Here is a 26,748-nt window from a genome sequence, read left to right as displayed (position 1 = left end):
GCCACACTTGAGAACCAATGCACCACTCAGATAAATCCTGTTCACAGCTGTGCCCACAGAATCTAGCAGGAAAACTAGAACGTGGCAGGAACTCAATGATGAACTGCTACTTAGTCAGCCACTTATTTTTGAGGAGCTCTGGTCCACTTGCTAGGGCAACCCCTCAGCCCCAAAGCCAACAGTCACTGGGCACTCTCTGCGTGCCGAGCCCTGTATCAGAAACTTCCGCGTACTCAGTTCCACTGCACCCACAGCCCGGACAGATCCGTGCGTCCCCATTTTACGACTCACACTGAGGTTCTTGCAGTCTCTCAGCTCCCAGGGCTCCTGAGGGCAGAACAGACTGAGCCCTTTGACTTGGCCTTCCCTCTAAAGCACTTGGGCTTTCCCATTACGATGGGAATCGTCCCTCGCAGGAGAGGACCTGAAGTGTCGGGACACTCTAACTCCCCATGACCACTGGGGCAGGTATTGTTTCGCCTCAAAAGCCCCTGGCAGCCACCCTGCAGGGGCCCCAGCAATCTTCTGCCTTTTGAGGAAACAGTGCTAACGCTTGTACCAGGCTTCTATATCCATTTGCTCAATTAAACTTTTTTTTTTTAAACCCACTCTCTGCCATTGCTGCATATAAAAGAGAATTTGCTTACTTGCAAAATCAGCATGAGTGAATCATTCCCTCCCCTAGAACCTCCCTGGCTCCCTGTTAGAGAAACAGTTAGCACCATGCCTACTGTTGGCTTTTCCACGCAATTCCTCAGAGCTTCCCTCCGCTCTCCGCACTACATCTGCCTGGCCTACAAAGAGCACAGCTAACCAAAGGAAAGGCCACAGAGGTGGTCTGCTCTGCAGGAAGATGTGCATTCCAAACAGGACAGAGAGGAAGAAGGTCTAGAGAGGTTGCTGAACAGACACAAGGGGCCCACGGAACACACAGGGGAGGCATGCTCTAGTGAAAGCAAACACGGTTCTGGTCATCACACAAGCACAGGGCAGCCAACATCTCTCTCAGAACTTAGTACTTGAGTGAGAAAGGGGTTTTTGGTTTTTTCTTTCTTTTCTTTTTTTTTTTTTCTCTTTACTGCCGGGAGCAGACATTCAGGAAGGCTGTGAGGAAGGGGATCTAGCAAGCTTACGGTACTCGAAACAGCTCCCGTGAGGCCAGGCTCCGAGATTCTGCGGAGGCCCTCGGGGACCGGAGGGACCAGCGGAGGCGGTGGTGAGAAGGATGGCGGTGTCTGGCTAACGGGGGGGAGGGAGCCAGGAGTGCTGGCTGGCTGGCTGTGGTGAGACCGCCTCTGCAGATGAGGGGGAATGAAATCGTCTAGAGTCGGCAAGGTCAGAGGTGAGCCGGCAGGGACGGCCGCCGGGACCGGGGGGCCGTGGGGCCCCAGAGATGCTGGAGGTCTGTCAGTGCCTTCGTGCCCTCTGTCAGTGTTAACCAGGTAGAGAGGGACAACTATTACCTCAGGCTGGCCTGGGCTGGAGGAAGTGGCATCCTGTAGGAAATAAGGGGGTCATTACGTAAAGGGGTACGGCAGGGGAGAAGGAATTCCATATTTAAACAGCTGAGAGCGGACATGCAGTGATGTACGCTGAGAAATATTTAATCAGTGCCCTTTCCGCAGAGTACACGAGACAGTCAGTGCTAGCCAGTTGGCCTCCTGATACTCTGTGACACAGAGGGAACCCCATCCAAGTTTACTTTCCACCCATCTATTTTTGAGTCCTTTTAACACTTGAGAAAGAGAGAACAACAGAACAGGCAGGCAGGCTGTGTTTAACCCCCAAACTGCTTGCAGAGCCCGAAAGCTTGGGAGTAAATACCATCTCTTTGGTATCTTGTTACAAAACACATGTAACATATAATAGCTCACCATATCATTAGTCTGCAGAGTCCACGCTCCAGCGTACTTACGTATTTACAGAAAAGAGAGGCGGGGAGACACAGGGAGGACTGTGCTGAGATGTTGAGACAGAAGGGTTTGAGCCTCAAGCTGCAGCACCATTCACGAGGACAAGGAGGTAGGGCGGCCCAGAAAACAAACAAGCTGCTCGCATGAGTTTTCGAAAGAGACGGTGTAGGAGACACACAAACATTCCTAATTCCTTGCCTTGGCTGGATAACGGGGCTGCAAAAGGTAAGGTTCTTTTCTCTTCCGGTTTTCGGGATCAGAGGTGACCTGGGGGCCTAGCACAGGTGGTGTCACTGCGTCTGCTGACGAAGGCCGAGTCCCTGGGGAAGGACTCTCGCCACGGCTAACGGCATCCTTAGGGATGTCAGAGAATAGCTTGGGAGGGTCAGGAGAAAGAGCAGAGGGCGGCTTCCCCGTGCCGGCTGTGCAGGAGGCAATGCTGGGGGCCGGTGCTCGAGTGCCCGCAGCTTCCAAGGGAGTGCCTTTGTCTGGGTCACGTGCAACACCAGAGAGGTTTTCCGATGCCGCGGGGCGAATGTTATGGGATAAACAAGGTACATATAAGCTGCTGACCTTTTTATTCCCAACTGCCTCATGACGTGGGTTAGAAGAGCTCACATTCTCTCTATAAACTGTCCTGGCAACTGCACAGCACTGCTGGGGGCGGGACCAAGCACTGCGGAGCGTGGAACCCGGAAGTGAGGGCCCGGGACACAGCACACCTTCGGGTGCTGATCTGGCTGCCAGGGGGACGGAGACGGGCCGGGGTCGTGAGGGGCCCTGCTGGCTGGGGGTGCCGGGCGGGACGTACGGCTTTGGTGAGCTCAGGTAAAGGGAGTCCTTGAAGGAACTGCGGGTGCCGGGGGGCTGCCATGCAAAGCAGTCCTCTTGAGGGAGAGGGCATGGGGGAGAGAGGACCTTTGGTAGTATTTTTAAGACACAATAAAAAGAAAGAAAGAGGAGGGGAAATGGAAAGAAGGATGACCATTAGAAATAGTAGCACAACACGACCTGAAGAATCAACAATTCTGGACACGTTTTAAAGCAAATCCTCAGCTTAGACCCCTCGTGGCCCGTACATTTTTCCTTGCGGTAAAGCCAAGGACTGAATCCTACTCACCTGGAGAGGCAGGCCTGACTCTCCTTTACATCACAGGGAGGCTGAGCTCAGCCCAGATGCTAAGTCAGGTTGACACGAGTCCTGGGTTGACCTGTACCCTCTGAGACCTCCTGACCCAAGAAGGGTGCCCAAGGGTTAAATGCCAGTGGAAGAAGCCCCAGAGGCCCCAGTTTTCTCCAATCCTCAAAGATTTTCCTCTTTGTACCTTCAGCTTTAAAAGTTTAAGTTCCCTCCAACTCTTGAGAGTGTCTTCCATTCTTTTCCCTCAGGAAATGGACAACTGGAAGAATCATCCTTAGTTGTTCACAGGAGGCAGCCGTCTTAATTGAGTCACTAAGATTTAGCACTCAGTTCCATAAGCATAACAAATTAAAACTCACCAAGAAGAGAACGCTAAGGACTTAGAATCCACACGTGCTCTTGTCTCAGAGGAAACAATTTGATGGAACTAATTATTAGAAGGAAGACAGGCATGAGATTAAAAGCATGCAGTCTCCCATTTTTGACGCACCCAGAAAAAAGAGACCAGGCAATGAAGCATCTGACTGGATTGGACTGTGCCTGTTTACCAAATTCCAGACCTTTCCTCATTCCCATCCAGCCCATCAGGCACAGACAATCCAAAAAGGGGGTGATCAGCCTCAGGCTCATGATTTAAGCCCAAAGCTCTTGTTCCAGGCTCAGAGCTAGAAAACTGTAGTCCCCATCTCATTCCCCCTCCCTCAACACAGCCCCTAGCTTGCTTCTCCCTGGGTCTCAGCGAGGCAGAGGGTCAGGAAATGGGGTAAATCTCCAGATGATCCTCATTTCAAGGACAGCCACCTGTCAACCTGTGGCTCAACTTGGAATCAAGTAAGATAAGGAAAGTTTATTTTCCTAATGTTATGGACTGGATGTGTGACCCCTCAAATTCATAAGTTGAACCCCTAACCCCAAGTGGTGGCATTTGGAGATGGGGCCTGTGGGTGGTAATTAGGGTTAGATGAGGTCATGAGGGTGGGACCCCATGATGGGATAGGAGTCCTTATAAGAAGAGGAAGAGAGACCAGAGCCCTCTCTTTCCACCAGGTGAGGACACAGTGAGAAGGCAGCTGTCTACATGACAGGAAGAGAGCCCTAACCAGGAACCTAACAGGCTGGCACCTTGATCTTGGACTTCCCAGCCTCCAGAGCTGTGAGAAATAAATGTTTGTTGATTCAATCACCTGTCTTTGATATATTCTTATAGCAGCCTAAATTAAGACACCTAGATTTCCTTCACTGGCCCCTATCTTTAAAGGTAGCCCAGTATGAGAAGAAAATGAGAACCTTCCACGAAATTGCACAGGTAAGGTATATTAGAGTTTGGTTGATAAATGGCAAATGGATTGTGACCCCAAACTGGGAGGGTGCAAGGGTGTGGGCCTATTTGTATTTTATTTTTATTTTTTGTGGCGTGCAGGCAGCAAGGGGAAGGGACGCTAGTGAGGGTAAATAAGTGAGAATAAAGTATGAGTCTGGACTAGACTATCAACCCAGAGACAGGAAACAACCCATCCCTCAGCAAACCAGGTTAACTTGATGCCTATCCTTTCCACAGGGTGCCCAGGACCCTGCCAGTGGAATGTGGCCATGTGTACCAGCCAAAAATACAAAATGTATTTTCAGTCATTAGTAGGAGCAAAACCATCCAGATGTACTCTCTTGGTTTCAGTGAACTTAGGCTGAGGTTGGGGTGTACTCACAGACTAAAATGATGCTCTCTAGAAACAAAACACTTGACCAAGCTCGCACCAAAGGGACCGCGGGTAAGTTGATGATGGTTGCCAGGGAGGTAAGTAAAAGGCAATTTTGAGTTAGGCTCAAATTTACTTTTACTTCGAGCTCAAGTGTCCCACATGTGATTCCTTCTTGCCCAGAGACAGAAATCGGTTTCAGTGACTTTTTAACTTAATTTGGCTGTGGCCATATAAGGTGCCAGGGCTGTATTATATCAGGCCTGAGCCTTCCCAGGGCTCTGACCCTGGAGAGAGGACGCTTCTCCACAGTATTGACAACGCACTCAGAGCCAAGGCCTTCCTGTCCTGGGGCTCCTTTTAGCTCTAGAGAAGGAGGGGGATAGGCACCGTCCCTTCACACGTAAGGAACTACTTTCTGTTTTATTGTAAACATTGTGGGAACCATACAGGCAGTTGGCATTCCTCCCCAGCTGGCTACTAATGAAATGCCATTTACCTTTTTTAGAAGATGGGGTGGTGACAAAAATGGGGCTGCTTGAGGAATCTGACATGTTCCTAGTATGTACAGTTCCAGAAACTATCAATCCCTGCGCCTCCCTTGGGGAGCCCCAAGATGATGCTGTCAGAGAGGGGAAAGCCCTGATTCCGTGTCGCTGAGGGTGAGGAGAGCAGGGCAGCGGGAGGAGAGGGAGATGTGGGAGCATCAGGAGGTGGGATTACCCTCTGGCCCGTGTGTCCTCGGACTCCAACTCAATCCTTAGGAGGAGATGCTAGGCCTGCAGGTGTCTGAGAGCTGTCTTCATCTGAAACCAAGCCAGAGCAGTCAGCAGGCCGGCCCACCTTGGCTTTGTCTAAGCCAGCATATACTTACAGCTCTGGCAATGGCTATAGAGATGAAGTCATTTTTGCTCTCAGAAAATGAATCTATGACCTAAAGCCTCTTGAAAGTTGGATGGCCAGTTTTACACTGAATATACAGAATAACACCTCTACATCAGCAATATGCCAGGTATTCCTTTCAGACACCCAGATAAAAAGAAAATCCTCGGATAGTGACAGACGAGAAAATGCATACACTATTCGTAGGCCATATTACAGGATGATTACCCTTGTTATGAGGCTCACCCTTACAAACTCCTTGAGGGCAATGTTTACACAGTGATCCAAACACAACAAATGCTCAGTAAAGTTGCTGTAACTACATGTATTTAAAGGGGATTTTTCACATCGTCACAGCTTAGTAGGTCTGTGTTTTATTCCCATCCTACCACTAATCTCTTCATGACATTTTTTTTTTTTTTAGATTCCATATATATGTGTTAGCATACGGTATTTGTTTTTATCCTTCTGACTTACTTCACTCTGTATGACAGATTCCAGGTCTATCCACCTCATTACAAATAACTCAGTCTCATTTCTTTTTATGGCTGAGTAATATTCCATTGTATATATATATATATATGTGCCACATCTTCCTTATCCATTCATCTGTTGATGGACACTTAGGTTGCTTCCATGTCCTGGCTATCGTAAATAGAGCTGCAATAAACATTTTGGTACATGACTCTTTTTGAATTATGGTTTTCTCAGGGTATATGCCCAGTAGTGGGATTGCTGGGACGATGTGAGAGAGTGGCAGGGATATATACACACTACCAAATGTAAATTAGATAGCTAGTGGGAAGCTACAGCATAGCACAGGGAGTTCACCTCTGTGCTTTGTGACCACCTAGAGGGGTGGGATAGGGAGGGTGGGAGGGAGGGAGACGCAAGAGGGAAGAGATATGGGAACATATGTATATGTATAACTGATTCACTTTGTTGTAAAGGAGAAACTAACACACTATTGTAAAACAGTTATACTCAAATAAAGATGTTAAAAAAAAATAAAAATAAAGGGGATTTTTATTTACTTCACAGGCTGTTAAAATTCTCTCTGTAGAAGAGCTATTTAAGAAGCCAAAAGGAATTAGTGAGCTACCCTTTGGGCTAAGACCCTGATAGTGGAAGAGGATGTGCTTCTACACTTGCCTTGAATTAATCAGAACTATTTCCTACCCTGGATATACAGCCAACTGTATCCAACCTGGAGAACGCCAAGAAGGAAGTGTGCCTGCCACCAGCAGCAGACTTAGATGCTAGGAAAGGTCTTAGAAACAGCGAAACTATGGCCAGTCATTTACCAGACAACAGATCTCCCACATCCCGCGTCTAATGAGGACTTCAGGAGGCCAGGCCCATTCACAGCTCCTGGCCCTGGCCAGCGGCCCTGCATGCACGTGGCAGTAGCTACAGGAGACAGGCCATGGCAGGGGCGGGGAGGCTGAGTAGTGCTGCCTTGGCACACGATTCAGCAACCTCCTCTACGCCTGGGAGACAAGGGTCTGCAAAGGGTAAGGAAGGCATCATCTCGGACTTGGTTTCATTCCAGGGACGAGTGCAATCTTACGTCCTCACCAGCAGAACCCAGAGGATTATCGGAGAAGGGGGGGTGGGAGCAAGGAAGGCATGCGGATGCCCCGGGCTCCTTGCGAGTTGTGGGAGCGTGTGCACAGAAGGCAGGAGCGCACAGGGAGGTGGACTGCGTAGGGAACACATTTCTGCCGCATGTTTTTGAGCAGCACGGCTCTTTTTAAAAGAAAGGATTGCTCTGTTCCATGGATATTACTCGGCTATATAAAAACACTTTTCACACATTGCCTGAATTAAAACAGGGTCTATTACTTTCGTCAAGATGGCAAAGTAGGGAAGTCCCTGGTGGTCCAGTGGTTAGGACTCCTCGCTCTCTCTGCTGAGGGCCCGAGTTTGATCCCTAGTTGGGGAACTAAAATCCCATAAGCTGCACAGTGCAGCCAAAAAAACAAAAACAAAAAAGGGCAAAGTAGCAACAGGAAGGGGAAGAAAGATAGATGAGGAAAACAACTTAGGGGGAAAACTTAAGCAAAATTGTTCCTATTGCAAGTTGTACAACGTGGGGTACACATTCTTTTGTAGGGTAGCGCTAGGCAGTGTAAAAGCCCGCAGTACTGCCGTTCTGACTTCCGCCTGCTTCTAGGCTGCTGGATTCCGCGCTGGCCACAGCTCCCTGATCTTAATCTGTGAGGACGGAGCTGCTGAAACTCTTACAGCCTCAACACGAGCCAATTAATGAAATAAACACAAGAGTGCAGTCGCCTGCTGAATATTATGCTCTAAAGAGTTTTTATAAAACAGGCTCAGACCTTTTTCCCACCTGGCATCCCCTCTTTCAGAACATTTCCACACACGTTTCAAACCTACGGAATATTGGGCTTATGCTTCTGATACCCTGGTACAGACCAGCCTCATCCCATACATCTGCTTCCCTTGACCCCAACTTCTCCCTAACTCTGGTCCTCCCGGGGCTTTCTCAGAGTTGGCCAAAAGTGGGACTCAGAAGCCAGTCCATCAGCCAGCTGGGTGAGCAGGAAGTCACAAGTGCAAGCTAAACGACTCAAGAAGAGTCCCCACCCCGCCCTTGGGCGCCCGCCTACCTGAGGCTTGTCAGAAGGAAGGTTGGGATGTACACTTCGGTAGCCCTTGGCAACGAGTGGAGAGGGCTGGGCGTTTCCATTGGCATCGGCATTGGAAGGAAGCCTCCACTCATCTGAGAGAGGAAAAAAAGAAGAAACCCCTCACTCACAGGAACACTCCCTGGTTCCCCTCTTAATTGAAGGGTTCCCCTCTTAATTGAAGGGTTCCTGGTGGAAGGCAGGGACAGAAAGAATGCAAGAGAAACCATACCTGCGGAGGAATTCTCTGACTCCAGAACTACGTGTGGTGCAGAAAGGATGAAAACAAGAAGGGGGGAAAACAGAAATGGTTACGTTTGCAGGAAACAAGCACGTACTGCACAGAAAGACGAAACTCCAGCACCCCGTTGCCTGACACAAAATGCCCTCAGTCACGATGGTCTAATTACCATAGGAACCCACTCTAAACCATGATGTGCTCACAGGCGCTGACCTTTGAAAACACAAGGCTCACATTCACAGTAATGAAGAAACAATTGTTCTTGACATTCTTATTTTACAGACAAAAAGGCCACAGAACTCTCCTGTCCAGTCCTGACTCACTAACTTGCATTCCCCTTTTATAAGCCTGACGTGGGCCCAGAATGACCTCTCCTCATCAGCAGCCTGGGCTAATTAACAGACCCGGAGAGGGAGACATCGATAAGCACTTTTTCTATGGCTGCTGGTGCTGTTGCAAAGGGGAGAACATGATTTAAGCCCCAAGGTATCTGCTGTGATAAGGGCTTTTTTTCCTCGCTGCCTGCCTTTCCTCTTTCCATTAAACGAGCTACATAAACATTTCAAAATCGAATCACCCTGAGTTCTCATCATACTACAAGGCACCCTTGTCCCCCTTCAGCCAGCTACCACCCTGCCCTCCATCCATTGCCTGGAGCAGCTCAGAGACCCTAAACCTCTCCTAACCTGACCAGCACCGCGAGGCAGGACGGCGCAGTGGTCACAAGCTTGGCTGGGAAGGCAGCTGGACCTCAATTCAAATCCTGGCTTCTCCACCTATGGGCTCTGTGGCCCTGGGCAAGTTATAAGCCTCAGTTTTCCCATATGAAAAATGAGGGTAATGATACGCCTGCTTCATACGTGTTGTTTGAAGAATTAAAAGATATAGGGCTTCCCTGGTGGCGCAGTGGTTGAGAATCCACCTGCCGATGCAGGGGACACGGGTTCGTGCCCCGGTCCGGGAAGATCCCACATGCCACAGAGCGGCTGAGCCTGTGCGTCCGGAGCCTGCGCTCTGCAATGGGAGAGGCCACAACAGTGAGAGGCCCTCGTACCACAAAAAAAAAAAAAAAAAAAAAAAAAAAAAGAATTAAAAGATATAATGCATGAGAGATGCTTAGAACAGTGCCTGGCAGAGCTCAGCAATGTTTGTTATTTACCACCATCTTCTGCATCATCTCTTGTCTCTATTCTCTATCTTCCATGTAGCCCAGGGGTTAGCAAACCTTTTCTCTAAAGGGCCAGTTAGCAAATACTTTAGGCTTTGACCGCCATATGGGCTCAGTCACAACTATTCAACTCTGCTGCTGTAGCACAAAAGCAGCCGCAAACAATAACAAGTGAACGAGGGTGGCTGTGTTCCAATGAACCTTTATTTGTGGAAACTGAAATTTGAATTTCATGTAATTTTCACATAGCACATTCTCTGATTTTTCTTTCAACCCTTAAAATATAAAAACCCAGATGCAGGAAAAAAGCGTCCTCATGCTTTCTGTCCAATTGTGGCAGCCCAGATTGAAGAGGGAAATTTCTTTTGCAACTCAGAAGTAACCTTGCGAACAGTAAACCAAAGCCTGCTTTATTCCAGAGAATTTGAGTTTACAAGAAAAGTATTGGAAAATCATTCCCCTATACCCTTGCCTTCTGATTGATTCCACTTTTAAAAGCATAAGAGCTAAGTCTAATTAAAGGTAAGCCAAAATAATTATATATATACACACACACACACACACTCCATCCCTTGCTAAGGGGTTGTACAAAAACAAGCATAGGCCAGATTAAGCCCAAGCGCCAGTTTGCCAACCCCTCATGGAGCCAATCCCTTAATTTCCTCCTCCTCTCTGGTTGCCTCCTTATCTCACCCTATATAAAGAGGGGAATAAAGCACTGCAGCTCTCATAGCCCAAGGTTCCATTTCAATGTGAGCTCCTCAGGGATCAGAGATGGGCTTTCCGATCGAACATCTTTCTAACTGCCAGACGCTGCTGGCCACTTTTGCATATATTTAGTATTTAATTCAGTGTACACAAGTCTGTGAGGTAGGTAATCACTGTGCTTCATGGATGAAGAAACAGAGAGGCCAATGGACTGGCCCAAAGTCACAGCCAGGAAGTGATAAAGCAGTCGGCCCAGGTCTCCAGAATCAAGTGCAGCACTCTGTCCACCACCCACAGCCACCAACCCTGCCATCTGCCACAAAGCAGAGCCTACATTCCAGGGAGGTGGCGGAAGCCAAAGGGTGTCAGAGCAAAAGGCCAAGCAGGGGAAACGGTTTCAAGTGATTTGCATCCATGTACAGCAGTCTATCTGCATCGGAGTCACCAGGAGTGCTTGTTAAAACACAGATCGGGGCTTCCCTGGTGGCGCAGTGGTTGAGAATCCGCCTGCCGATGCAGGAGACACGGGTTCGTGCCCTGGTCCGGGAAGATCCCACATGCCGCGGAGCAACTAAGCCCGTGAGCCGTGGCCGCTGAGCCTGTGCGTCCGGAGCCTGTGCTCCGCAACGGGAGAGGCCACAACAGTGAGAGGCCCGCGTACCGCAAAAAAAAAAAAAAAAAAAAAAAAAAAAAACACAGATCGCAGGGCCCCATCCCCAGAGTTTTTGACTCAGAGGAGAAGTGAGGCTTGAGAATTTGCATTTCTAACATGTCTCCAAGTTATAGTAAGGCTGCTGGTCCATAACCCAAAGCTCACTTTGAGAATCACTGACATAATAATGTACACTCAGAAACATCCTTACTCTGGGAAACATATCCGTTTTTGCAAATTTCGTCCTCCTCTAAAACGAGGTTGTTATAACCTGTTTCAGTTGTACATTCTTTTAGCAGGTTGCCTGACACATTTCTGCCACCCCCTTAGGGACAATTCTTAGATGTCTGTCTTCTTGTCCCAACCACATGGCTGGGAAGTGTACAGGACTTTTTACTCACATTACTGCAATGTAGCAGCTCGTGCAATCAAGGAAAGCTGTTAATCACCCTAAATTTCACTGTTTCCATCTATAAAATAGAATCCTTACCCCACGTACACCTCACAGGGTTACTGAGGTCAGGTACGTGACATGTCTTAAAACTGCCCGTTTTAAAAAAATTTTTATTTGAGTAGAGTTGATTCACAATGTTGTGTTAGTTTCTGCTATAGAGCAAAGTGAACCAGTTATACATATACTTATTTCCACTCTTTTTCAGGTTCTTTTCCCATATAGGTCATTACAGAGTATTGAAAAGACTTCCTTGTGCTTTACAGCAGGAAAAGTGACCATTTCGACACTCACTAGTGTATCCATCCAGATCCTGGCCCTGAGATTTCCTTGCACCCGCAGGCCTTCAGATACCAGGTGACAACACTGTGCCAGTGTTTCTCCTTCCTCCCCTGTATCTATCACTTTTACGATCTCATCTTCCTTCCTAGGTTATTTCTAGTTTAGCTTTGTCGAGTCATTCTATCAAATTTATTTGATTTACACACACGCACTAAATGTCAATAGGTTCTTTTAAAAAAATTTTTTTATACAGCAGGATCTAATTAGTTATCTATTTTATACATATTAGTGTATACATGTCAATCCCAATCTCCCAGTTCATCCGACCCCTACCCCCCGCTGCTTCCCCTGCCTTGGTGTCCATACGTTTGTTCTCTATGTCAACAGGTTCTGATGAGGGGCTATCAATAAAGGATGTGAACTATGCACATGGATGTGGAGGCATGTTATTTTGTCTGCTCTTTGGCTGGGTTGGTTCTATTCAGGTGATGTTGGCACCCAGATGTGTAGTGGAAAGCTGAGGTGAGTCTGTTCCTCCAAAACCCTTAGGTGTCGTAAAGGGACTGTCATTGTGGCGTCAGACAGCCTAGTTTGAATCCTGTTTTTCTCACTGCATATCCTGCAGCAAGGGACACAGCCTCATCTGTGAAATGAGAAATTTTCTCTCTCATCATGAGGACTAAGTGGAAGTAGTTGGCATAAATTATGTGCTTAGTAAGATTGGGATCCAAAGCATAAGGGGAAAAAAATTTCCCAGACACAGCAATTAGAGCAGTTGACTTCTGCCATTTGATAAATAGCCTTAAGAACATAATAGCCTCGGGAATCAACCCACTTTTTCCTCTCATTCCAAGTCTTTAAAACTGTTCCCCTTACCCTGTCCCCAAAAAGGCAGTTCCCAGGACTCCTCAGAACACTCCTTTCTTATTTAAAAGAACTGCATTTCTGACGTTTCGGCCTCCTCCATCTGTTACCTAGTCTTCTGAACCTTGAAGGTTGGTAGCAGCCCAGGGCCATTTGTGTCTGAGGGAGGCAGGTGAAATTTTATGTACATGAGCATCAATTATTAACTCTTGGTTAGGGAGACTGTCAAAATGCTTCTCTCAGTAAATGTTAGCTCAGAGCTCCCGAGATGGAGGAGGGCCTTGGAAAGCTGGGTCCCTCAGGAGCTTTTGCAGCCCTGAGGAGACCAAGCCCTTCCATGAGAAGTTTTATTTTTTTTTGCTTTATCTTCTCCTCCATCTATTCTTTATATACAATCTTTTCTGGCCTGTGGCCACAGCTACTTATTTTCCTTTATCTCACTCTGTGCTAATTTCATTTTGGTCTGTTGTAAGGTTGTTCTGCTGCTTACTTCTTGGGATCTCAGGACACTTTTCATTGACTTAGATCTGTGTTTCCTGGTAGAGAACCCAAGAGTTAGAGGAAAGGTGTTAAAAGTGGGTCTAAGAGCGTTCCATACCTTGTTAAATTTTTATTCATGCCGTGTGGTAAAGAATTCACTCTTCCCCAAAAGGAGGTCTGGCCTTTGCCCTCTGGCTTCCAGGAGTTAATCTCTAAGCCCTTGGAATGTCATCCTGATAGGACTGTCTTTGTGCTAAACCAATAACATGACTTAGGTTGGGGGCCTTTGAGCTCAACCTCCTAACTGGACTGGAGAGTGAGATGAACCACTTGGGCAGTGGATAACGCCTATGTAATAGAGCCCCAATGAAAACCATGGACACCACAGCTTGTATGACCTTCCTGGTTGGCACTGCTCTGAGCAGGTTCTCACACGCAGTGCTGGGAACTAACATGTCCTGACTCCACAGGAGAGGGACCACACCAACTCCATGCTTCCTTCTTCCCCAGACTCCACCCTATACGCTCCTTCTTTTCGCTGATTTTAATCTGTATCCTCTCCCTGTAATAAACCAGAGCTGTGGGTGGAACAGCTTTCCATGGGTTATTTGAGGCCTGCTACCAAATTATCAAACCCGAGAGTGGTTGTGGGAAGCCCGTGACCTTGCAGTTGGTGTCACGGTGAGAGTCTTCTCTTGTGGGGACTTCTGCCTCCAACTACTTCTCATTTGGCCCCCTTTTCTCACACATGAGCTCACGAAAAACACTCTTATTTAGTTAATGGGGGGTAGGGAATGTCTAACTATTTTAATGTCAATTTTCTTATCTTTTTGCTACTGTCATTTCTAGAGAGCAAATGTGAGGCAATGAGCTGACTGCAGGTCCAAGAATCTTTACATCCATAGCTAACTTTGCAGTCAAGAATCAGGCAGGAAGGATGGGAGCCAACTGGCACAGAATAAGGTGTAAGTGTCGAACTGAACTTTGGCTTTTGAGCCAGAACACAGGGATTGATGGTCTCCAGGCCATACCAGACACGAAGCTTCGTACAGTGCCCACCATCAGTTCAGGCTCCCTGTCTCCCCTTGAGTAAGATCACCGTGACCTGGGGACACAGGTGGAGTCACACCTGAACCAACAGGGCCATTACCCAAACCTGGCCAAGCTATTACACCAGGAAGCAGGAATAAGAGGCCTCTCTTGGAGGCCGGGAATCAGCATTAAGATGACTGTAGTTCTTTCCAGATGGTTCAGATCCCCAAACCTAGGTCTACATTCAGAGATTAGGAGGGTGGTCAGGGATTCAGAGTCAAGCTACCACTGAGGGCAGGAGACTGGAGGTTGGGTTTAAACTGGGCAACTCCAAGGGCTCCGTCTCAGAGAGCACCTCCACCCTCCCCATGTTCACTTGGATGCCAATGGCTCCCAAATCCACACCCTGGATTCCAAATTTCCAAATGCCTATTAGAAAATTCCTCCTAGAAGTCCTTCTCTTGCCAAGAAACTCAACACATCAAGAAATGGAATCCAACATTCCTTCCAACTCCCCTCATAAATCTAGCATCTCCATGAGTGCCACACCTATTCTCCTAGTCAAGCAAGGCAGGCGCCTCCTGCTCAGCATGGAGCCCTACCTTCTCCACACTCCTTAAACACTGTGCCAAGCCCTGCCACTCCACTCTCCAAATACACTTCTCGCTTGGCCCCTGCTCTTCTTTCCCACCACCACCACACTGGGCCTAGACCCTCACAGCCTCTACGAGAAACTACTGCAAGTCTTTAAGTGGCCTCCTGATCCACAGTAAGTAGAATGGTTTCCATTCGAGAGCACCTGGTACTACATGCCTGGCTCTGTGCTATATCTTGAGATGGAAGAGTTCACTGCATCCCAGCAACTCTATTAAGATCATCTCCAGTTTACAGATGGGGAAAGTGAAGCTCTCCAAGGTTAATTTGCCCATATTACCAAGACAGTAAGCGGTGGAGCTGAGCCTTAGAGAGGACTGTGTGACTTGAGAGCGAGACCACCTCTCACAGGGTAAGGGAGCTGTAGCAAGGACTGGAAATAGGGCCCACCTCTGAAATGTGGGTGTCGAGGGGCCATATGGGGAAAGAAATCAGGCCACAGATGCTGGGCAGTAACGTGAGACCGAAGCTTCCAGTTCAGGCAGATGATCAGCAACTTGGAGATCTACAGGGATGGAGGAATGTGGTAAAGCCAGGGAGCAAGGCAGAGAGGAGACAGCCAGAGCAGCTGGGGCACAGATGCTGGCCCTGGTGGTAGGGGAGAGACCTGGACGCTAGCTGACACCCACTGTCTGTGAAGACACTGGGAAAAGGAAGCATGCCCAACCCTTGGCAAGAGCCAAGCAAGGCTCCCTGCCTCACACTGGGGCTCCCAGTCCAGGCTAGCACAGCTGCCTGCAAATGCTGCTGAAAACTGTTTTCATGAGGCTGGTCAAGGCTCAGAGGCTTGGTGTGGGCCAGCAAGTTGTCATCCAGAGGCTCAGATGGAGGGAGTAGGCAGGGATGAGGAGGTCTGGGGAGCCACACGGACCCAGCCAGAGTCAAGGGCCAGCAGGATGCTGGCCAATGACCAGTAGGGTAAGAGAACAAGATCTCTGGTCCTGAAGGTCCCACCTCTGGAGGTGCATCCTCTTTTATCCTCTCCTCCAGTTGTTAACTCATTCCAGCCCGTTGTACACCTACTCAGTGTAATTTCCCCCCACCTCTACTCAACCCCAGCTTGTTCCTTTCCACCCAGACTGGTCTAGTGTACAATCCTGAATGTGTCCCCAGTGAATAGGGCTCTGTTTGTGTCAGTTTAATTCCCAAACTTCCCAAGTTCACAGAGCATTCTGGAACTAGAAAGGCTTGAAAACCATCTTTCCTAAGTCCCTCATACTTCATACGTGCTTCAGAGGGGTGACATACGTGTGGTCAGAAAGCATGACAGTGGACTGGGGCTCCACACCCGACTCTCTGGTGCTCACTTGATGCACCACAATTTCTCTCCCTTTTCTTCCCTTCTCGTCACAACTCCTGGTGACTCCCAGTGATGCCTGGCCTCTATACGATGCAGAATGAATGCCTGCTGATTTGGATTCAATGACCTCTATTTATCTGGAGAAAAATAATCTACAAAGATTAATTTACTGTAAGGTGTGAATGATAGCCATCCCCCAATCCTTCGGAGTATTTTTTTCAATTTAAAACAAGATCTTTTTTTAATCCAAATTATCTGTAAGATATATCTGGGGACTAGAGAGAGTTTCCTTAAGTGCTCAAATCACTGCACTGGAGTGCAAACCTACAGACAGCAAGGTAAAGAATAACATTGGGGCTCTATGCTAGTGCCACATTGTGACCACCAGGGGGAGCTCAAGGCTCCCTCTCCTCCCGTTCATTCCCATTCACCACCAGAGGAAGGGCCAGGAGGTTTATAGGTCATTTTATCGGGCCATGGGGCTGTAGGTATGGTCTTTCTCTTTAAATTATCCCTTAGGATTCTCTCTTTCCCAGAGGTCCTCCAGCTTGGAAGATGGATCTTCCCAGTGGGCCCACCTATCCTGGAGACCAGAGTGGCAAAGTACAGTAGGGAAAGAGGCAAGTATGGGTTCAGGAAAACAGAGCCAAGCTGCTACTTTCAACCTAATAGTGCTGGAGGCCACTCATGCCTTCCCCTGAGCCTAGGGAAAAAGCAGCTTTCCACAGGGACTGACAATACCAGAACGGGGCTGGTGCTCAAACCCTAGCCTGGCCTCGTCCTTGGGCATCTGCCTTGGTACCTGTTACAGCTGGCAGGGAACAGAAAGAAAGTCAAGTTTCCTGGATGCTGGGTACTGACCATCTCCATCCTGCATAATTCCATCTTATCACAACACACTATTCCCGACTATACCAGAAGAGCTTGCATGTCTCTGGTCCCAAGGAAGTGGTCATTACCCCAATTCATTTTCTCTCCATTTCCTTCCTTCAAGATGGGAGAAAACTCCCATCCCCTGTGGCCGTAGCTCTCAAATGTGGTCCTTGGACCAGAAGCATTGGCATGACCTGGGAACTTGTCGAAAATGCAAAACCTCAATGCAAAACCCTTGACATACTTCATCCTCACAATGACGCGGTGAGGCAGGCACAGTTATCAACCGTATCCGACAGATGGGTTCACCAGGGTCAAGAGAGAGCAGCCATCTCATCCAAGGCTGCACAGCCAACAGGTGGTGGAAGCAGGACACGAACCCCATGTGTCAGATTCCAAAGTCCCAGGTGGCCACCTCAACGCCGAGCTCTGGGCACCCAGGTTTCCAGAGGGGCAGAGGCTTTTGCCTCCCTCCGCTCCTAGTTTGCATTGGCCTTAGACACGCTCTCCTGACCCTGCTTCCTCGGGTTCCTCCCCGCTTTCTGGGAGCTAAGGCCATTCAGCCGCCTGCACTTTTCAGTCTCCCTTGGCTTCTTCCCCAGCCCCACCTGGATGGTCACAGCTGAGCTCCTAGAAGGGGGATGGGCTTAGAGAAGCCAAGCCTGGAGGCCATCTCACCACTCCCTCCCCAGGCCCCTAAGCCATTTCTGTCCTCCTAAACTAGTTTGCAGAGCCGCAGACTGCTCACGCGTTCCATCAAAAGCTAGAATAAAGTGGCCGCTGCCGTGCCTTTGCCTGAAGCAAGTGGGTACCTGTCAGTTTAGGGCAGTGATCACCACCCACCACAGAGATGAGAAGGAACGGACTGTGCCAGGGGCCCCTGGGAGAATCGGTAGGCAGCCGATGGATTCCCACCCTTCCCCCGGTCTCCGAGGTAGCGCACCTGGTTTCCTTTCCTCTTGCGGGGTTTCCCGAGGGCTCACGGGGCTACTGCTTGGGATCTCCCTGTAGGAGGACGAGGCCCGGAGGGTCACCGCTCCCTTCCCAGTGCAGATTTTTGTAGGATCCGTGTCTGAAAAAAGAAAGACCCAAGAGGGAAGACTGAATCCCAGGCTCCTGGAGGATGAAAGCGACAGTCAGCCAGCAACTTGGTACAGCTGGGAAATGAGATGAACCTGGTTACAGACAGGCAAAGTCTGATGGTCAATGAAAATTAACCTGTGGATGGTGAAGAGGGACAAATCACATTTTCAGAGGTTTACCACCCATCATGAGGTTAGGAGGAAATGGAGGCAACAGTCAATAGATGCGTTACAATGTCAGCTGTAAACATTTCCAAATCAAAGCGGGTTGATTCCTTTTATTAAATGAAGTTTAGGTTGGTGAGCAAACTTCTGACCAATTAGTAAGGCTCAGTTCGAGAAAGAATTTATGAAAGATTTCTCAAGCTCCCACTTCATCCTTCTTAAAAAAGAGCAAGTTGACAGCATAGGGAATTAGGTGGTGGTTCTGTAGAGAATCACTGCTCCATGCAGCCCCCCGACGGAAAAGCAAAAGACAATCTCCTTGCATCAGCAAGCCAAGCCCCCTGCAGTGGTGAGACAGGATATGCTGCCTGGGGAGAAAGATCAAGGGCCAGAGCCTCACATTCTAAACGTAATGAAGAAAATTCACACCAAAGAAAACGACTAGAAACGCTAAATCCTTCAAGCAACACTGTTCGCTGCACTTCCAGCTGAGCCTTCCCGGGGCCCTGACCTCTCCTACAGTTCACAATGGCCTAATAACAGACTCAGGGTATCTTTCAGAACTGCATGGAGAAGAATTTCAAAAAGCCTTCAAAAGATGTGGATGTTCGTCCTTCAGGAAAATCTGTAACGGGGAAGCAAGAAAGACACACAGACCACACAGCCCTAGGAGGTACACGTGCTGAATGTTTCTCTCTGCACAGCTGAGCTGAACTGAATTCCACAGTTTTTCAAGTTGCTCACAGCACAGCCTGGATCTTGGACCTCAAGGTGTCATGAATGGGATTATGGGTAAAGTTTAGGGTGGGCATCGGGCAGGATGTGGGCTCAGATGTCCAACTCATCCCCATTCCTGTACCAGGGCCAAGAGAAGCCAAGCCTCTTTGCTCCTCCTTTCCACTCTGGCAGCCCCCTTTCTGACAGCTCAGACAGAACGATCATTAGTGTTACAGAAGAGGACAGATCTGCCGTCAGCACCTCTTGCGCTGAAAGCGAAGCGCAAAAACACAACGTATGGCAGGGCAGGCAGCGGCCTTGGAGAGCATCTGACTCGTCCAACCCTATCAAGAGGATAAGGGACTGATGTCACAGAACGATTGGCAAAATTGATTCACAGTCTTTTCACAAAAGGGTGAGGGGCAAAGTGACAAACTCAGCCCCATCCATTGTGCCCTGGATGCACAGCCAGATCGGCCCAACTCCAGAAAGAACCACCAGTGGGATAAAGAACCACCTGGGCCTCACTTGTCTCATTTTGTACAGAAGGAAGCTATGAGCCGGAGCTGACGTCTGAGCTGCACCCCCTTCCTTGGAGAGGAGAGGCAGGAAGTGACTGCTGGTGAGGTTCGGGGCAGACAAGGGAGTGCTCAGCGAAATGGTCCTGCCAGCATCACAGCCAGGTTTGGCGTCTAAGGGAGCTGCTTCAAGTTCAGCCCAATTCAGAGATTCCCTGTGCAGCCACATTAGTTCTTGGGGACAGTGGAGTTTTAAATAAAGTCTTGGGAGCTGGAACCTCTAAGGGGAACCTAAGTCGTACACGCGGCTCAGACCTACACCGGCTGAAGTCAACGTTCAGCCTCTGGACTGACCTTCTCCTTAAGGGGGAGGGGCAAGGCACCTGTCAGTTCCTCTCCACACTTGCCGGTGGCTCACAGACACACACACACACACACACACACACACACACACACACACACACACACGCACACGAAGAAAGGAAACCAGCCAGAGAAGTGAAAGGGAGTAGCTCCTACACATGCAAGGATTAAGCCTCCAAGTCTTTGTTAGAAGGAAAGAAGAAAGGATCATGCATGATCTGCTAACAATTTAAAAAAGAAAAAAAAAAGAAAAGAAAAGAAACCAACCCAAGGAGAGATACCTGGAGGGAGTACTAGGCCTGAAGAATTTTTCACTGTCTTCACAGGGATTATTTTAACAGCAGAAATAGAGCGTGCACGTATAGGGTCGGCAGTTGCTGAAAACACAAAAGGGTAAATGGTGCATCCAAAAAAAAACATTTGGGAAACACTCGGGCAGTGGAAGAACCGGGCAGGGACAATAGGAGGAAGTCACCCACACCAAAAGAACAATAGGAAGAGCGGTAGATGCAGTAACTTAAAATAACCTGCTTTCGCTCTTTAGAGTCCTGTACCAAGTCACCAGAACCCTCCCCACGACTGTCCCCCAGATGCAGCTGGTCACTGTCTGTGCCGCCTGCCACACCAGGAACTTGCTAGACAAAGAGACGCAGATGGCCTGGCAAATAGAGGAAGGGGAGAGCAAGCAGGGTCCAAGGGGCCCCCTGGGAGAAGGCTAGGGTGTCTATGCTGGGGGGAGGCTCCAAGGAGGAGAGTTATGGCTCCCGTAACTCCAGAGCAGTGGAAGTACGACGGGGAACAAAATTGGGAGCTGCCTGGTCCTTTCAGCCGTCACAGCCGCTTCTCCAGCATCTTAACTCCCGGGGTCTTGTGCCTGTTCCTACAACCACGGCTCTCCGGCCCTGAGCAAATCAGAGGCCCCATCTGTTGGGCAGCAGATGGTCTATTTAAACCCACCCTTCCCTGGGCAAGAGGTTGTCAAGTGTCCAAGTGCCTGCTCAAGGCTCTGGGCACCACTCAAACGCAAGGCCCAGGGTGCTGACACCAGCTGAGCTCTGAGAGCTGGGATACTGCCTGGGATGTGGGTGAAGGCTGCTGTCCTCAAGTCCCGGATGCTCACGCTTCTCTATGCACAGGCTTCCCTGGGCCCCCTGCCTACCCAGATTCTGGAATCTCAATGGTGGGCATAGTCCCAAACCCTCCTTCTCACAACAAGCCTATGGTGTCAATGTCACTCTTGAGCAACCCCCGGAGTTCTCACGGCCCCAGATCCACGTCACACCTTGGGGGGGGGCGGGTAGGGCTGTTTGGGAAGCAGGACTGTCACGGCTGCATCAGCATCATGCTGACGAGCCTGTCCAGGGGACAGGAGGGAGGGAGGCAGCTCGGAGATGGGTAGTTCACCTTCCGGTCCACCAGGCTGCCATTTCACAAGGTCCATGGCAGTCATACAGCTGCCAAGAACCGAGTTGATAATAACAATCCTGCACGTGTCAAGATACAAACATGCTTTCACAGCCATCCTGCTGACTGCTCCTTACGGCCACCTGGGAGACTGGGTGGGAGGATTTTGTTACCATCTTCAGAGGAAGAAGCAAGAGAGCTGGTCGGAGTCATCCAGTGCTCAAGTGAAGAGGCCGAGACTGGAGCCCCGCTGTCCTGGCACCTGGTTTGGTGACCGTCCCAGGCCACCCTGATGACTCCAGGTTGCATCTGCTTCCTCTTTCCAACCAAAGGTGGGTCTTACCAAGGAGCGAGTGGAACGCAACTGCACGGGCCACCTCTGAGGTCTCTTCTGGCGATGAAGTCACAGGGCTGGGGTTGATGGTGAACATCAGACACCCCCGTCTCCCCGTGCTCCTCATCAGATGCTTAAACACTCCTCTGTAGGCACTGCCCTTCAACACTCCCTAAGAGAATCGGCCAAGGTCGTCCAAGACGCCGAGAATATCGGCTCACACCAGGCATGGAGAAGAGCGGCCAGGCGTGGAGAGGACACGGAAGACAGGACAACAGCAGGACACCTCCCAACCAACCGGCCCCAGGCTCCCCATCTCTCCTGCTCTCTACGCCTTCCCTCCTGGCTGTTCTTTCTGACTTTACGCTTTGCCTTGTCTCAAAATGAATACCTGGCTGACCCAGATGGTAATTACGACAAAGTCCAAATATGTCAAACTTTGTAAGCATTTTCTTTGAGGGAGGGTGCATTTTGACTTAAATGCCCAAGGACAGGACTTTTGCCCTCCCTCTTTGATACCATAAGACTTGTGGGATGAGCACTGATAGAAATCACTGGAACCTGAATCTGAAGCGGGGAAAAAATACTGCAGATCGTCAAATTCCCTCATTTTCTAGATAAGGAAACTCATAGCCATAAAGACAAAGGACCTCCCAAGAGGTCTCTGTTTACAAGCAGCAGACCAGGACCCGAATCCCTATTTCCTCACACTGCAAAGTGACATGAGAAGCCTGATGCCTGGCTGTTCAGGATGAGAGATGCGACCTCAAAGGTCATCTTATCCATCATTCATTTCACACTTACATCTTTTGTCCTAAAATTTTAAAAATTGAAAATCTCAGAGGATGCCCATGAAACTAACGTCACCAAAATAATTTATTTCAGCAATTTAGGCTCTTGCCTCAGGGTCAGGATGGTGAATGTGTCACTATTTATCACAGGTGAAGGTGAAATGCCGGGTAAGAGAGACCGCAGGCTGATAAATGACATACACACGAGGACTCTGCCCGTGTATTTGGGGGTCTGGGGTTCACAGCATCCTGTGAGCTAGGGACAGTTTTTAAGACATCACCTCACAGTGGGAAACGGCAGCCTCAGACTCCTGATTCTCAGAAAGCATAGGAACGGGTCTCCAGGTCACGGCCTAATTAGATCAGTGACTGTTCCCACCAGGCAGGTGGCCCAGGCCCTGCTCCTTCTAGAAATGCCAAGTTTCCCTTCAAGAGCCTTACCTCTGTCTTGCCCATCGCTGCCCGGTACCAAACCATTCACCACAGCTTTGGAAGCACCAACATCGCATTCTGAAAGAAAGAAAGAAAGAGCCCGAGGCTTGTGATCATGTGTCGCCACCCTTTCCTGAGTCCCACCTGGTGCATAGTGCTGGCCCTGCGGGCTTTCTCAGGCCTGAAGAGGGGCCCTAGGGCGTCGTAGTTGAGTTCCCAGAATGCTCTGTGGCAGGGAGAACGCAAAAGCTGTTTGGGATGGGAAGTGCGTTGTGAGCGCAGTAAGTTCTCTGGCTTCCTGGCTTGGCTTCACTTCTGACATTAAAAAAAAAAAAATCTCCTTAATTCCCTGAAAATGGCATCTCCTGCCTGACAAAGGCGTATCCACCATTCCAAGGCCGCTCAAACGCATCCCTGTGCATCCCGGATGAGAGCTGTCAGACAGCCAGGACAGAAACCTCAGCCTCTGCGACACTTCCCTTCACCCCACCCCACCGCCGCTGCCATGGAAGCCATGCCGGGCCCGCCCCCAGCCGAGGCTCCTGCGCTCTGGTTGTGGCGATGACCTGGCCCCGTGACCGCTCCCCTGGCCTTCGTTCTGGCCCTTCTCCACCACAGCCCTCAGTCTGTATCCGGAGAGCGCCCTCTAGACCCCCATCTGGCTGAAAAAGCCCCAGGGAGCAGGACAGAGAACAAAACAGGACAAAGCAACGTGATTTTCTAAAACCCTACACTTTAGATATACTGTATTTCACTTCTACTTTATTTTTTTGTTTGTTTTTAATGTTTAAATTACATTTTTATTATATATATATAGTGTGTGTGTGTGAGGGGGGGTACACGGGCCTCTCACTGTTGTGGCCTCTCCCATTGCGGAGCACAGGCTCCGGACGCGCAGGCTCAGCGGCCATGGCTCACGGGCCCAGCCGCTCCGCGGCATGTGGGATCTTCCCGAACCGGGGCACAAACCCGTGTCCCCTGCATCGGCAGGCGGACTCTCAACCACTGCGCCACCAGGGAAGCCCTATTATTATATTTTTAAATTTATTTTGGCCGCACTGGGTCTTCGTTGCAGCAAGAGGGATCTTTTTTAGTTGTGGCATGCATGAGGGATCTAGTTCTCCGACCAGGGATCAAAGCTGGGCCCCCTGTGTTGGGAGCACAGAGTCTTACCCACTGGACCACCAGGGAAGTCCCTATTTTTGTTTTTGTTTTTTAAATTAATTTTTATTGGAGTATAGTTGCTTTACAATGCTGTGTTAGTTTCTACTGTACAGCAAAATGAATCAGCTATACATATATATATATATATCCCCTTTTTTGGATTTCCTGCCCATTTAGGTCACCACAGTGCATTAAGCAGAGTTCCCTGTGCTATACAGTATGTTCTCATTAGTTGTCTCTTTTACACATAGTATCAATAGTGTATATGTGTCAATCCCAACCTCCCAATTCCTCCCACGCCCCCTTCCGCGCCTTGGTATCCATACACTTATTCTCTGCGTCTGTGTCTCTATTTCTGCTTTGCAAATAATTCACTTCTATTTTGAAAAATAAAAATATCAGGGTTTAGTCTGGGAAGTGAATCATACATATTATCATTTCCAGGAGGAAACAAATTGAACTTGGAATCAAGTTCCCCCAAATGTACATTAGGAATATCATTTCTTAGTAAGTGAGATGGCCTGTATGTTGGCATAAGTGGTTATATTCAAATGAACAAACTGACCTTCCTGATGATTAAAAGCAAACCAACAAACAAGCCCCAGTAACCAGGAGCTACCCAGGGACAAAGCCTGGGCAACTCATCCCAGACTCCTGGCACTTCAGCCACAGGTCCCAGCCCTTTTCCAGCTGCAGTTCCCTCCTGCCCCTGCCCTCCATGACCGTCTCCTCACAACCCCTTCAGCACATCAGATACTTTCCGACATTCAGGCCTTGGTTACTGCGAGGCCTTTGGCCAGAAATGCATACTCCCCCTTTCCTAGCTTGGGGAAATCCTCTACACCTTGAGGTTCACCTTGAATGTCACCTCCTGTGTGTCAGTGGAGACCTTTCAAAGTTCTGCTCCGCTGCAGGCACTGAGACCCTCACTGCCCACCGGCAGCCTAAGCCGCACCCAGTTTCCCCTCCCAGAACTGACCGCAGCAGCCCAGAGAAGACAAGCAGATGGGACATGTGATCAGTGTGCTGGGGGTGACGCCCCCTGCAGCCAAGAGCAAACCAAGCCACAAATATAATCATAAAACAGCTACGGGTTTTTAAAGCCCTCTATTTACCTGGATCTGAGGGTCCATGCTCAGCATTTCATAATGAGCACCTCATTTTTATTTTTATTTTTATTTTTATTTTTTTCCTGCGGTACGCGGGCCTCTCACTGTCGTGGCCTCTCCCGTTGCGGAGCACAGGCTCCGGACGCGCAGGCTCAGCGGCCATGGCTCACGGGCCCAGCCGCTCCGCGGCATGTGGGATCTTCCCATACCGGGGCACGAACCCACGTCCCCTGCATCGGCAGGCGGACTCTCAACCACTGCGCCACCAGGGAAGCCCGACATTTTTATTCTTAATATCCAGGCCCCTGGAGCTAGAAGTTAGGAACTCTTATTTTATAGATAAGGAATTTGAAGCTCAGAAAGGATGCCAGGCTCTAAGATCACTAAATAGGCATTTGAAGTCTGGTCTGGTCCATCCCACCCATAGCTTATCTTCTTTGTCCCCAGCTAGGATAAACATTTTTTATTATTAAAATGAAAAATGGTTTATATGTATAGAATACTCTCTCTATATAAACCAGATATATTCTATATAAAATGGTTTATATATATTCTATTTCCCCAAAAGCCCCCAACCCCAGTAACTCATTTGGCTGAGACTTGGTCACCCTACCTGGGCTCTTAACAATCAGCCTCCCTGACATAAGCTACACTGACAGGCCAACCCAGGTGCCCCTGGATCCAGATGTGAGCAGGGCTACTGCCCCCTGTGCCCGCTCCCTAAACCCACCACAGCGGCCATGACCTCCCAACACTAGCCCCATAGGGCCCGTCCTGTTCACTGCCCCCAATCTACCTACAGACAGAGGTTAGTTCTCCCAAAGTCCCCTTTGCACCTACATTTCTGGGATGGATGGAAGGAGGGTGTTGGCAGAAAGCCAGAAATCCAAGTAAAAGAAATAGCACCCGTTCCATCACTCCATCTTTTCTGACTATCCCTTTCCTATGCACCTGCCCTAATTTCTCTTAACCGTCCGCCTCCTAGGACTACAGGCCTTGCTTTGGGCCTCCCCAGTGCCAGCAGCCTCTGAGCTTCCGCAAGGCCCAGACCCACGTCCTTCCTTTCCTTTTGTGTGTGTGTTTTTTTTAAGATCAAACAACCAAACTTTAACAAATTTGGAAAAATAATTCCATCACCTCACACTCACACCTCTGCAGCACAGTGCTGGTGGCCTGGGGTTGCCTCAGGAGTCACTAGCCAGGTGACCCCAGACATGCTGCTCTTTCCACCAAAGGTTAAAAACAAATGTTTTCTACATAGCTGCTTTCTTCGGGGTGATCACTTTTATCAGTGGCATAATCTCCCATCAAGTAAACACACATAAGGAACCTACTCGTTCCCCACCTTCATGTGGGTGTTTTTGTTTCCTTCGAATTAAGACAGACATTCCCAAGAGTGGGATTATCAGGCCAAAGGGCCCAGATTTTTTGGACTCCTCCTAGGAAATGCCTCCTTTGAGCGTCATGCCTGAGAGAGAACTTGGGGAGAAGTCCCACAGGCATCTCTGCACCCTTGACCGGCACCCCCACCACCCCCGCCCACTTCTTCCGCCCTTATTCATGCCAGGAGGGGTGATGCCAGTTTAGGCTAATCCTGATATTAGAAGAACAAGAAACTTTAGGCTGCAGAACTAAGAACAAAACAAAACAAAGCAAAAAAACCCTGGCCTATTTTAACGCCAG

The 26,748-nt window shown here is 49.1% G+C and overlaps 1 protein-coding gene and 1 long non-coding RNA gene across 50 annotated transcripts in view; one reads left to right on the top strand and one right to left on the bottom strand.

Moving 5' to 3' along the window:
* SORBS1 (sorbin and SH3 domain containing 1) overlaps positions 1 to 26,748 on the bottom strand; it is a 245,001-nt gene that overhangs the window by 92,859 nt on the left and 125,394 nt on the right. For 11 of the 49 annotated variants that reach the window (XM_067024977.1, XM_067024981.1, XM_067024976.1 and 8 more), the window contains 7 exons: positions 22,802 to 22,870; positions 20,113 to 20,208; positions 17,930 to 18,058; positions 8,514 to 8,540; positions 8,264 to 8,376; positions 2,112 to 2,831; positions 1,134 to 1,496 (listed from right to left, as the gene is read on the bottom strand). In XM_067024977.1, coding sequence (XP_066881078.1) covers positions 1,134 to 1,496; positions 2,112 to 2,831; positions 8,264 to 8,376; positions 8,514 to 8,540; positions 17,930 to 18,058; positions 20,113 to 20,208; positions 22,802 to 22,870 — 1,517 coding nt within the window. The remainder of the gene's footprint in view (positions 1 to 1,133; positions 1,497 to 2,111; positions 2,832 to 8,263; positions 8,377 to 8,513; positions 8,541 to 17,929; positions 18,059 to 20,112; positions 20,209 to 22,801; positions 22,871 to 26,748) is intronic. The other 38 variants (XM_067024994.1, XM_067024997.1, XM_067025013.1 and 35 more) reach the window with 13 other exon arrangements.
* On the top strand, positions 1,902 to 4,234 carry LOC136793522 (uncharacterized). The gene is made up of 2 exons (XR_010838865.1): positions 1,902 to 2,138; positions 4,102 to 4,234. It is a non-coding gene; the product is annotated as an uncharacterized lncRNA (long non-coding RNA).

Source organism: Kogia breviceps, chromosome 2 (genome assembly GCF_026419965.1).
Source record: "Kogia breviceps isolate mKogBre1 chromosome 2, mKogBre1 haplotype 1, whole genome shotgun sequence".
Classification (NCBI taxonomy): domain Eukaryota; kingdom Metazoa; phylum Chordata; class Mammalia; order Artiodactyla; family Physeteridae; genus Kogia; species Kogia breviceps.
This window is presented reverse-complemented; position numbering and strand designations above follow the sequence as displayed.